Genomic DNA, 13,202 nt, shown 5'->3' with positions numbered 1-13,202 from the left:
TAGCACTTAACAACAACAAATAGCACCTTCTTGGTGGCTTAGTGGGTTATACATTGGGCTGTTAACCCCAAGGTCAGCAGATCAAAACCACCAGCCCCTCAGCTGAAGAAAGATGAGGCTCTCTACTCCTGTAAAGATTTACAGCTTCAGAAACTCAAATGAGCAGTTCTACTCTGTCCTGTAGGGTCACCATGAATCAGAATCAGCTCAATGGCAGAGAGCTTGAGTTTGAGTACCTTCCGTCAGTCAGAATTGTAGGAGAAGAACACCTTAGGTCCAGCAAGACACCCACCACCAACCCGACTTTTACACAACACTATCCGGAGTCAGTTGAATGCTACAACAAACATATAATATTCTAATTTATGATTATTGTTCTTCTCTTTCCTGAAATGGGCATTTATCTGTTTTCTCTTCTGTATCCCAAACACCCAGTACCTGGCACAATATTAGGCACTCAGTAAATATTTATTAGGTGAATAAGTGAATGGTTTCTAGGTTCAAGTAAATAAATATGCATAGACTGAAAAGTTGTTATGTAGCAACACAAGCAGGTTATTTAGAGACATGGAACTAAATAGCAAAATAAATGGGTAAAAGGGGGAAAAATGGTTTTCTTTGAAGAAGAGCAGAAGATGGCTGTTCTGTTACTAACCTTTTAGAAGTAGACATGATTTTTAAATGTATAAATTATAACTCAGCTATGATTAAAATAAATAAAAGTAGAGAACATTTTTAATTGGTTACCTAATAGAAATTATAAGGTCTTGAACCAAGATAATGACAGTGGATTGAGATGAAAGAGGAGAGTATGTTTTGATTGTGACAAATATTAGGGTAGGGAAAATGCACAGAAATTGGTGATGAGTGTAAAGACAAGAGAAGGATGAATTTAGACTCTTTCCTGAGCTTCTGGGTTAGGCAGCTGGGATTGCCCAGGTAGCAATTCCTTCACAGTGATAGGAAATGCATTGGCAAATTCAAGGTGGAGGGATGCAGGATTCTATTTTAGACAAGGCAAAACTGAGTTCCCTATGTGAGAGAGATGTTTTGTTCCTGAATGCTTCCTCACCCCCCCCCACCCCACCCCCCATCATGACCCCAATTCTACCTTACAAATCTGGCTAGACCAGGGGATGTACACTGGTACAGATAGGAACTGGAAACACAGGGAATCCAGGACAGATGATCCCTTCAGGACCAGTGGTGAGAATGGCGATACCAGGAGGGTGGAGGGAAGGTGGGGTATAAAGGGGAAACCAATTACAAGGATCTACATATAACCTCCTCCCTTGGGGGACAGACAACAGAAAAGTGGGTGAAGGGAGACATCGGACAGTGCAAGATATGACAAAATAATAATTTATAAACTATCAAGGGTTCATGAGGGAGGGGAGAGTGGAGAGGGAGGGGAAAATGAGGAGCTGATGCCAGGGAGAGCAAATGTTTTGAGAATGATGAGGGCAGCGAATGTACAAATGTGCTTGACACAATGGATGTATGTATGGATTGTGATAAAAGTTGTATGTGCCCCTAATAAAATGATTTTTTTTAATTAAGAGAAAGAAAAAAAAGAGGTTTTGATGTTTTGTTGAAGATATGAGTCTACAATGTACAAAAAGTCTGATCTAGAAATAGTTTGTACATGACTAGGTGTAACTGCAGCCCAGAGTATCCCTTAGGGAGAATATTAGATTGAAATCAAATGGATCTGGGACAAACTCTAGGGAAAACTGATATTGAAAAAGAGCCTAGAAGAGAATCTGGAATAGGAGAAAAGGCTTGAGAGGAGTCCCATAAAAAGGGGTTCAATGGATGAAAGCAGTTGTGTCAGCTGCTGCTCCCCAGGAGACCCAGAAAAATAAGGATAGAGAAGTGCCTGTTGCAGGGAACAGTGAGGTTCGTGTCGATGCCTTAGTTAGGACAGTTTCAGTAGCAGGAGGCAGAGGATGATGGAAGACAGGCTCCAATAGGACAAGGCTGGACCAACCAGTGAGAAAATGGGAGTAAGAAATAGCACCTCTTCATAGAAGAGTCCTGGCCTGAGAAAAGATTAGATTGGAAGTGGGGGTAAAGGAGAAATTGGTAAGAAGGGACACATCCAAGAAAGATAAAGAATAAAACTCAAATCAAACTCAGTGTCATCGAAATGATTCTGACTCTTCAGATAGTAGAATTTCCCCTGTGGGTTTTCAAGACTAAATCTTTATAGGAGTAGAAAACCTCATTTTTCTCCCCATTCTTCTAAAACAGAGATAAAGGTAACTAAGGAGCCCTGCTGGTGCTGTGGACTAGGCATTGGACTGCCAACCTCAACATCTGAGGTTCAAACCCACCAGCCACTCCAAGGGAGAAAGATGAGGCTTTCCACTCCTGTAAAGATTTACAGTCTCAGAAACCTTATGTGGGGTTAGAAGGCAGTGGGTTTGGTTGGGTTTGATAAAGGGCGATGCATGTGTAGGTATGTGCATTGGGAGCTGGAAAATTACATACCTGACATTGGGGAAAAAAACACATTTTTTCTGTAGAGTAAAATATGTAGTTGACAATAATGGGGAGAGATTGATATTAAGCTTGGAAATAGTGGCAAGTTTGAAGTGACCACTGTGTGGACGATTAGGATGCTGAGCAATGAGAAAAACCTGAGAAGGGAGACCACAGATTTGTAGGGGACACAAACTATGATGTGGCTTTATCCTTTTCTCCAGCACTGTTCAGTGTTGTTCACTCAACATTTATTAAGCATTTTGTATAGTGCCAGATGATGACCCCCATCAGGTTGGAAGGCACTCAAAATATAGCTGAGAAAATGCTGCCTTCTCAGAGTAGAACGGACCTTCATGGTGTAGATGGAGTAAAGCCTTCTTGACCTTCATTTGCTGATGGGGCATGACTCAAAACGAAAATAAACCACTGGAAAGCATCTATTAATAATAGGAACTTAGAATGTACAAAATATGAATCTTGAGAAAATTGTCAGAAATGAGCTGGAACACATAAAGATCAGTAATCCAGGTGTATTAGTGAACTGAAATGGACTGGTTTGAATCAGAAAAGCATATGGTTTATGATGCCAGGAGTGGCAGACTCAAGGGGCATGGTGTCACCTTCTTCATCAAAAAGGGTGTTTCAAAAATCTGTCTTGAAGCACAATGCTGTCAGTGATAGAATGATATCTATGTGCTACAAGGAAATCCAAGCATTACAACTGTTCAGATTTGCACATCAACCACTAATTATCTCGGGGTCAAACAACCTGCAAGACTTACTCTAGAAGAGGCTGATGGAGGCACAGACAGAGAGAGCACTGTGACTCCTGGGGCTGATAAGGAAGCTAAGGCTGGGGGTGAATCAGCAACTGAATTCAGTTTAGAGTCAGATTGGTTCGTGGACATGGTCAGCCCCTTAGTAAAGTAGGAAGGTACTGTTGGTGTTGAATAAGCCTTTAGCCAGAAGGAAATAAACAAATTCATATGTAAGAAAGACCGAAAATGAATGATTTAAGGTTTTCTTTCATGAAGCTCAAAACAAAAAAACCAGCCAATTCAACCCAAAGGATAGGAAGAAGAAGAAATTTTAAAGCTAAGCATATAAGCCATGATAGAAAATAAATGTATACCAGATAAATCCATGAGCCCAAAAAGCTGGTTCTTTAGAAAGATTACTAGTGTTGATGAATTCCAGGAAAACCGATCAAGAAAAAGAGAGCGGAAACATAAATTAGTCATATCAGAAATGCCAAAGAGAACATCACTACAATATTATAAGATTATAAGAGGATATTATGAACAACTTCATTCCAGTAAATTTGAAGTTAGTAAGATTTCTGGAGGAAATCGGTTTGTTGTTAGGTGGCATCAAATCAGTTCCAACCCATAATGACCCTGTGCACACAGAGTGAAGCACCCAGTCCTGCGCAAGATATGGTTTATCAAAGTTGATGGAATAGACTCACTGACTCACTCTCACTCTCTCACTGTCTCACTCATTCACTCACTCACTGTCTCACTCACTCACTCGCTGACTCACTCTCACTCACTCACTGTCTCTCTCACTCACTGACTCGCTCTCACTCACTCACTGTCACTCACTGACTCACTCTCACTCACTGTCTCACTCACTCACTCACTCACTGACTCACTCACTCACTCACTCACTCACTCACTGACTCACTCTCACTCACTCACTGACTCACTCTCACTCACTCACTGTCTCTCACTCACTCACTGTCTCACTCACTCACTGTCTCACTCTCACTCACTCACTGTCTCTCACTCACTCACTGTCTCACTGACTCACTCACTCACTGTCTCATTCACTCACTGACCCCCCCAAAAAAAAGAACACAGTTGGTGGAATAAATAGCAAACATGAATAATTATACATCTAATAAGATAATTGGATGTGTTATTAAAATATTCCCACAAAGAAACTGGAAGTCAGGCAACCTCGCCAGTGAATTCCAACAAACATTTAAAGAATAAATTAGTTTTACATGATTTTTTCTATGGAAGGCAAGAAAATACTTATCAACTCATCTAATGATGGGGCCAGCATAACTTTGGTACCCAACCTGACAAGGGTGTTATAAGAAAAGAAATTAGAAATTGAAACTATCTCCGGAGGTCACTGTTAGCTACATAACAGAGTGGCTCACAGGTAATAGGGTATATTACCTGTGAATAGGGCACTCCTTTGTGAAATCATCCGAATGAGGCCAGTTGTCAACATCTATTTCAAAGATGGGAAAGTAAATGAGGTGGGAGGGTAGGGAAGCTAGATTACAGGAAGTAACTAGAACAAAAATAGTGACAGTGTTCACACATTGTGAAGAATGTAACCAATCTGCATAGAACCTGTTACCAAAAGCAATATTTTTTTTAAAGAAAAAAAAAGGAATGATAGGCCAGTCTCTCATGAATAAAATATTAGTAAATCCTATTCAAGAATGTACCAAAAAGGACAGTACGCCACACCCTCGTGTGGTTTGTTCCAGGAATGAAGCTTACCTTCAAAAATCAGTCATACATTATACCACATTATTAATAAAAGAGGACAAAATATGTGGGAAACTAAGAATAGAATGTCTTCTATCTGATTAAAGGTATCCACAAAGAACCCAAAAAAACCCTCATAGGCCATAGTGACTACTGGTAGTTTTCCTCTTAGAATTGAAATGAGATAAGAGCACTGATATTATCACCCCTTCTCTTTAGCTCTGTACTGGAGGTTATGCCAGTGCAAAAAAAAGAGAGTGAAAATGTAAAATGATAAAAGCAAAGAAATAAAGGTGTGAAATATATTTAGGCTATAAAGTCAAAAATTAGACGCATTTTCAGACAAGTTTGTATACATTTAAAAATCTGAAAGATTCTATCGGTAAACAATTAGAATTACTAACTGAACTTTAAAAAGTCACTTGATACAGGGTCAGTAAAAATTTTTTTCCTTATTGTAAAAACGAACCATTTGAATATTAAAATTATTTAAATATTACTTAGAGTACCCAAACGCACTGCCATTGAATCGATTCCAACTTAAAGTGACTCTCTATAGGATTTCAAGACAATCTTTATGGGAGCAGTCAACCTCATCTTTTTCCCACCGACTTTGCAGTTAGCTGTCCAGTGCCTAACACACAGCAACAACAGGGATCATTAAAAAATACCAGATACCTAGGAAGAAATCTAATTAAAAATAACTAAAACCTCTATGGCAAAATATATAGAAAGAAATTAAAGCACATCTCAGTAGAGAATTTTTTTTTAATTTTTTTTTCTCAGTAGAGAATTACACTACGTTTATGCATTAGAAAACTCAATCTTGTAAAAAAGTTCAGTTCTCTTTTACTTGATGTGTAAATTCCATGCAATCTCAGTCAAAATCCCAAGTTTTTGTTTTGCTGTGGAAATCAACAAGCTCATGAAAGGTATAGGGGGATACAGAGGAACAAAATTAACCAAGAGAGTCATTAAGAAGAACAAAGCTTGAGAACTGACACTGCCAGGTGTCAAAATTCGTTGTTCAGTCATATGACAGTAAAGCAATGTCTGGAGACTTCACTTCATGCCCAGCTCTTGTTTCTAAGTACTCTTCTCCAATAAAAAAAACCAGGATTCCTTAGAAGTGGTTGGTCTCAGGACAGGGGCAGGGAAAAACAATGAGCTTGGAACAACTTGAGGTGGACCATAAGTAAGGAAATGCTTGGAAAAGAAGAGGGACTTTTGGAAAGGATTTAGGAGTGCCTACAGGCCATAGCTAAATCTATAAGCAACAAAATAATCATCATTTTGAATTCTAAGCCATAGACCAAAATAAACACGAGTCCCTCCTAATAGAAATTAACAATTTAAGAGATCATGGAGCGGGGACCCCCTCCTTCCATAAGCATTTCAATTAATAAATGTATAAGAAATTGAAATTTTAAAAACTTGAGGAAAAAACAAGGTTTTTCCATAGTTTCAACATCTCTCTCTCAAAATAGTCCAGAAGAGGAAGTATTAGCTTTGCAATGAGAAACTGTACCTAAATGACCATGGTTAAATGTCACAGGCTTGAAAGACAGGAAAGACCTGTACTGTAACAGAGTAGAGAAGACTTAGGAGACATAACAACGAAGTGCAAGGTCGGATCATAGGCGGGAGCGGGATATTAATGGGAAACATCAGTCTGTAGTTCCTTAATGTTGTATCGGTGTTAGTTTCCTATTGCACATTGACACCTGGGTAGATAAATAATCAAAGGAACAGAATAGAAACACTAGAAATGACCCCACAGAACAAATTTACCTGATTTATAAAGTACATGCTACTGCATTACAGTAGAGAAAGGAAAGTCTTTTCAATAAATGATGGTAAGTCAAATAAAAATCTGTATAGAGGTAAAAAGAACCTTGGCCCCTATTTCACATAAAGATCAATTTCAGATGAACCCTAGCCACAACTCATTCGGTATCCAGAAGTATCAACAAGTTTGTGGGGAAAATGTAATTAAAATATCATGGAATTTTTCCATGGACTTTTTGAAGCGTCCCTGTATGTTATTTCTCAAGTTATTTTGGTATCTCATTGCTCATTTCTATCTTTTAGGCTAAGACATCAAGCACACAAAGAATTTTATGCCTACAAACAGGTACGATATACTTCAGATTAGCTTTGGCTGTGGTTGGGTCTCCCTCTGCCCCCAGCCCCACCCCATCCCGCAAAAAGATATCTGTTCAGATATTAAACTGGGGCAGGATTTACTCATGTTCAGTTTAGAATTTCATTTTCCAGCTTGCAGTACAAGCCAGATCGGATTCACTTTCTTAAACGCCCCTTCTTAAGTATTATTTGAAACTTCAGAAAGGTCAGGTGATATCATTTAAATGTTAGCCAACATTTGCTAAAATGCCGCTGCAGCTTGTAATCGTTGAAGCTATCATGACATTCAGAAACCCCGTTGAATGGATTTTTTACTTCCTTTTCCATTACAAGAAATGCTCCTCTAGCTCATGGTCCTACATGCCTCACCGCTAACACTTACCCCATTGTCTTCTCCCTTCACTGGTTTCTTTTTTAAGTTAATAAACTTGGCTTTTATGGCAGTCCAAGGAAAATTTGTGCTTTCTTCCTGTATGTCCCCCATGAATACCAAACAGTGGGCCAACATGTTCCTCGGTTCCCTTTTGACCCTAAACATAAAGTTATTTCTGCTGCCCTTAGCTTTTAAAATCTTTTTCTTTTTTAACGTTTCATCCTATTTGAATTTTTAACCTTGCTGACACTGATATTATAGTCCATGTCACAATTTCAAGATTATGTCTCTTTTTATATTTTTAGAGATCTGAATTCATTAGCAAATTCCCTAGCTGTGCACACTGATGGGGTCCTCAAGTAAAACCCCCCCACTCCCTTGCTTCCCTGTAGGTCTCATGTAGGATTCCAAGTCAGAGTGGGATGTTACCTTTTCCTAAATGAATCTTTTTGTTGTTCTTTCTTGTCTCAGTCATAATCTTGCCTACAAGATGACTCTATGTAGACTACCTAGAAAGTAAAATTGGTCTCGGTAGTCATTTTCAGGATAACACCGACTAGGAGAGGTAATCAAGTCAGAAAACAGATAGTAAATATGAGCTTTGAACTATACCAAATTAGAAATTTAGTAGAGCCCTAAGCAGCTGGAAGATCGCCTCTGATTATGACTTCTGAAAAGGTGATTTGCCCTCCAAATCATGTCAGGTAAGATCCCCGATCGTGAAGCAGGCTGTAAGACTCCCAAACTTTAGAGGTTGCCTTCAAATTTCACTTGCCTGATTTTTCGCTTCAAAATGACACACAACCCTACTGACTTAGGTGTATTCTTCGGGGCAGGGCAAGGAATCTTTTTAAACAGTGTCACTTATCACCAAGTGAAATGTTGTAACTGATGTCCAGTTTTCACAGAACCATGCCAGGGCAGCACCTGGATGGATTTTAAACCTATTACCATAACTCTGGGTAGAGCCAAAGTTCACTGAGGATCAAACCCACTGACAGTGAGTCACTCCCTGCTCATCACCCGCCACCCTAGAGGGGGTTTCTGAACGGGTAAATCTGTACAGGAGCAGACCGTTCCATCCCGTGCTCCGCCAACAGTGCCGTCTACTGAGCACAGTGATGCATACCAACAACACATGATGGAGTGTGCTTTTCATGTTTAATCCATTACTGACCCATCAGGCCCAGCAACCTGTTCTCCATTTACTGGCTCATGAGGCAACTGACTTGGTTTCCTTGTTTAGTTTCACTTAGTCTAGATGGGCATATGGAAACACCTTTCCTCACATTTTTCTATTATCAAAGAGATATGAAAATTACTTCTCAGGAGGATATTACATCATTGCTTAAATGTTGTTGTTCTTTTCCTTAAGAGAATATTTTGTCACTCAAACTATAATAGAGATTCTTTCCACTACTGAATATGAACAAAAATGAGCTGTGTGCACAAAAGAAAAATATTGTGATTATGAGAAACTTTCCAAATCACACGTATTTTTGTCTTGCAGGTTATATTAAAAGAAAAAGTAAAAGAACTAAATTTGCATGAGGTAAGTTGATAGAAGGAAAATGCTCTTACATTTCAACAATTTTTTAAATCAAATATCAAAAATACCAACCTTCATAGAATATGTGAGGATGAGATCACATAAAAGTCAAATGTGTGAAGGTCATTACAGAGCAGATATGTAGAGTACCTATTTTTAATAGGGATGGGGCCAAGTATAAGGTTTCATAGCAGCAGAGATGCTGTTTACTGCCCATGCTATAGGAAGAGGAGATAGATACAAGGAGACTTCAAAAAGTTCATGGAAAAATCCCATTATATATCCTAATTACATATTTCCATGAACTTTGTGAAGGCCCCTAATATAAGTGAATTTTCTGCTCAGAGGAATTTATACTCATTTCACTTTTGAAAATGTTCCTAGTGTTCCCTTCTTACCAGTGCAAACAAGGTAGTGGTTATATCCTAAGGGCGTTGAATGTGTTGGGTGAGGCAGAAGGATGGATTAGAGGAAGAACACATAGGTTGAGATGTGAATTCTCGGCATTTTCTATTAGGTCAAGTGATTGCTTCACGAGTAGTCCTTATGCTTCATAACGTAATACAAACACATGTGCTTGTGATTGTGTGTGTGGGTGTGTACGCATGTTCCCTCCAGCCTATGACCCCATCCTGTAATCTGTAAGAATTTCTTCTCTTTGTAAGTTTTGCCTCTGACTACAAATGCTTAGGATATATATTTCTTTTCTTTTTTTAAATCATTTTATTGGGGGCTTGTACAGCTCTTATCACAATCCATACATACATTCATTGTGTCAAGCACATTTGTACATATGTTGCCATCATCATTTTCCAAACATTTTCTTTTTACTTGAGCCCTTGGTATCAGCTCATTTTTTCTTCTCTCCCCACCCCCCCCCCCATGAACCCTTGAGAATTTATAAATTGGTGAAGGGAGACATAAATCAGAGTAAGACATAAAAAATAATAATTTATGTTAATTTTTTAAGTTAGTTTGTTATTGACAAACTCCTTGGTATCTTTTTCTCCTCTTTTGCCTTCTTTGCCTGTTTTTCATCAGAGTTGCTGTGTGTGTTACGATGTAGCAGCACTTTAAACCTACCCTTATATTGAAACTGCATGTTTAAACAAACATCGATTATGGTTTGATTCTTTCTTGTTTGCCCAAAGTTCAGTTTGGCATGTGGTCACGGTAAGCATGAAGCAGTAGAGAGTGACCCTTTTTCTGCTAGGAATCTTTCTGATGACAAGATTAACTTCTGACATGAATTAGCAAGGTTCTTTAGGAGCAAGTCTTCCTTGACGATTTGACCAATTAGTTTAGAATTTTTCATCCTGAATAAGTATATTACATTGCATATCAATATGTATCAGACAGTATCACAACTGCACCTACCAACTCTAGCTGTGTTGAGTATACAAACACACACACACACACACACACACACACACACTTCAGACTAAAGCTAGGAAAACCCAACCTTGTTATTTCTATATATCAGCATGGGTCTCCCTCCCAACTTCATTAAGTCCTCTTCTCACATAACTATTTTGCTAAGTTTTTTCTATGTGTGTGCATTCCTAACCACAGTGATTGATAGCTAGTTACTTAATAAACTTGTTGAATTTTAATATAGATAGTGTTGCCAGTTTATAATTATAATAGTGAAAAATAAGAGACAAGCCAAATCCTCACCAGTGGTGGAGTGAATAAATAAAACATAATGAAAACTTATTTACTTAAATATAAAAAGTTAATAAAGAAAACATAATACAGTGATTAACACAGTGAAGTATCATGCCAAAGCCACAATTAAGAAGCATGCTCTGTCTATAAGTATATCAACCTGGGTAGATCTCAAGCAAGATCTTAAACAAAATAAGTTGCAAAATGATAGATATATACAAGGCAGCTTCAAAATTTTGTGTGAAAACTCCATTTTTTCAAAGCCTTTTGAAGCCTCCTCATATATTACATGTGTATAGACTAACACACCACACTGCTCATGGAAGTATATGCAGGGTGCTTTACTGAGTCTTATAAGGATGCATAATAATCACACTGAGTAGAAAAGAAGAGGAAAAGAATTGCCAGAAGTTGATCAAAGAGGACAAGAATTTTAAAGAAATATCTTCTCAAAACCCACAGTCTTCTCTATCTTTTCCACCCATATTTTAATAGAGTCATAGATTTTAGAGGTGCTTCTCTCTCGTCTAAGAGAAACAGCAGAGCACTAGTACAAGCAGGATAATAAATGGCAACTGAGGGAGTCTCAGTGTCAATAAAGACAGAAAGGTGCTATGTGAACCGCGACCAACTAGGCCATGCAGCTCCCATGTAAAGGTGTTGCCACCACTCAGCTCTACCTAATAGTTGTGATGGGAGAATACAGGCTACCTAGTGCTAGATCTTGTGAGTCTTTCCAAGAGATAGCTTAAAGCAGCGGTTCTCAACCTGAGGGTCAAACGACCCTTTCACAGGGGTCGCCTAAGACCATAGGAAAACACATATTTCCGATGGTCTTAGGAACCAAGACATGGCTCCTCTATCAGTCTCCAGGCAGGCCCACCCACATGCAGATATGCCCACATACGATTACCCGGCTTGAAGACTGTTACCCATGCTACACCATGCTTCAAGACAAAATTTCATTGGGAGAATTGACATCTTTACTCTACTCTATTTGTCATTCGAAATAAATATTTCACACTATAGAATTACATATTGTTGCAGTAGCAGCAGCAGCCAGCAGCAGCAGCAAAGGGTCTGTGTTGCTAAGAGGCTTTGGGTCTCTTTCTCTCCTCCTCTCACAGCCGAAGAGGAGGAGGGTGGAGGGGACTCGGGAGGGAGGCGAGTGGAGGGGTGAGGGTAGGAGTCGTGGATTGGGGGGTGGGTGTTCGAAGAAGAAACTCCTTCTCTCTCAGGCTCAATCCCCCTCACAGGGCTCCGGGCTGGAGGGTGGGGGAAGGAACTCAGTCGCCTTCCCCCCACCCCCCCTCAATTCAAGGTTGAAGTGGGGTAAAATTAGTGTCCTGTCCCTTTAAAAATAGAAATAAAAGGTCCCCCCCCTCTGCCACTGTCTCTCTCTTCATCATCAGCTGCTGCTGCTGCTGGGGTCTCTCTGCTTGGGGGGGAGGGGGGGTTCGGGTAGAAGAGATGGGAGGCACTCACTGCGCATGTCCCTCTCTGATGGGAGGCTGGTTGGTTGAGGGTAAGAGGAGGGGGAGGGGAGGAAATGAGATGGTTTCCCAGAAGGCTCTGGGACGCTCGTGACCCGGAAGACATTGTAGCAGGGGGTAGAGGGGCGGGGGCGGGGATAAGGAGGAAGTCGTTACTCTTTAACTCCACCAGACCCCTCCTCTGACCTAAAGGAAAGTGGAGGAGCGGAAGTGGGCGTGGATAGAGGAAAAAAGATCACGTGTTAGGGCGTGAAGGGGGTTGGGTGGGAGGGGCGGTGCGTGCGCAGGGCATGCCGGGACTGGTTACGTCCTGTGGCCGCTTCAGGTGAAGTCAAACCTGAGTACGCTGTGAGGCGATCCTGACAAGCAGTTTTGTCCCTGGGTTCCTGTCTCTGCCTTGGTAAGCAGGATTTTCTGCGAGAGGTGAATATGATAGTTTGGCGTTAGAAAGACAAGGAACGCCAGCGTCGAAAAGCGAATCGAGAGGGGGAGGATGGAAACTGGGAATGCCTGAATGGGACAGGCCTTTCTAGGCCACACAGGCCAGGATCGAGCCGACTCATTGGGCTTCTTGGCCTCCTGATGAGGCTGCCGGCGAAGCTCTGACGAATGTAGGGCCTTCTGAGGAGGTTCGATTACGGCCGGGTAACGACTACTCCCGGCGGTGGATGGGTGTGAAGAAATGGGATCTTTAGGGTTTCGGGAGATGGGGGGCCCAGTCCACGGATGGAGACTAGTCCGTGTGTGATTTTCGGACCCGCTTCTGGTACCAAAATGTATTGCTTGAATTCCCTCGCAGTCATCCTTGAGAATTCTGCAGTCTTTGAAGGAAAGGCCATGTAGCGAATTCAGGAATGGAATAGCTTGTATTGCTACTACAGCTCAACGCTTATCCCTAATGTCGTAGAGGGATACTGGGCTTATGTAGTCCTTGAACAATGAGTTTTATAGTTATTAAAAATAGATGCTACATCAAT

At 40.4% G+C, this 13,202-nt stretch overlaps 1 protein-coding gene across 1 annotated transcript in view; it reads left to right on the top strand.

Annotated features, from left to right (window-relative positions):
- Positions 1 to 13,202, top strand: part of RNF24 (ring finger protein 24) — a 79,043-nt gene that overhangs the window by 60,540 nt on the left and 5,301 nt on the right. The window contains exons 3-4 of the mRNA XM_004697858.2: positions 7,089 to 7,131; positions 9,026 to 9,067. Of these exons, the coding sequence (XP_004697915.1) occupies positions 7,089 to 7,131; positions 9,026 to 9,067 (85 nt within the window). The remainder of the gene's footprint in view (positions 1 to 7,088; positions 7,132 to 9,025; positions 9,068 to 13,202) is intronic.

The sequence above is a fragment of the Echinops telfairi genome, unplaced genomic scaffold, assembly GCF_000313985.2.
Source record: "Echinops telfairi isolate 266 unplaced genomic scaffold, ASM31398v2 ScPeMD7_5592;HRSCAF=6446, whole genome shotgun sequence".
Classification (NCBI taxonomy): domain Eukaryota; kingdom Metazoa; phylum Chordata; class Mammalia; order Afrosoricida; family Tenrecidae; genus Echinops; species Echinops telfairi.
This window is presented reverse-complemented; position numbering and strand designations above follow the sequence as displayed.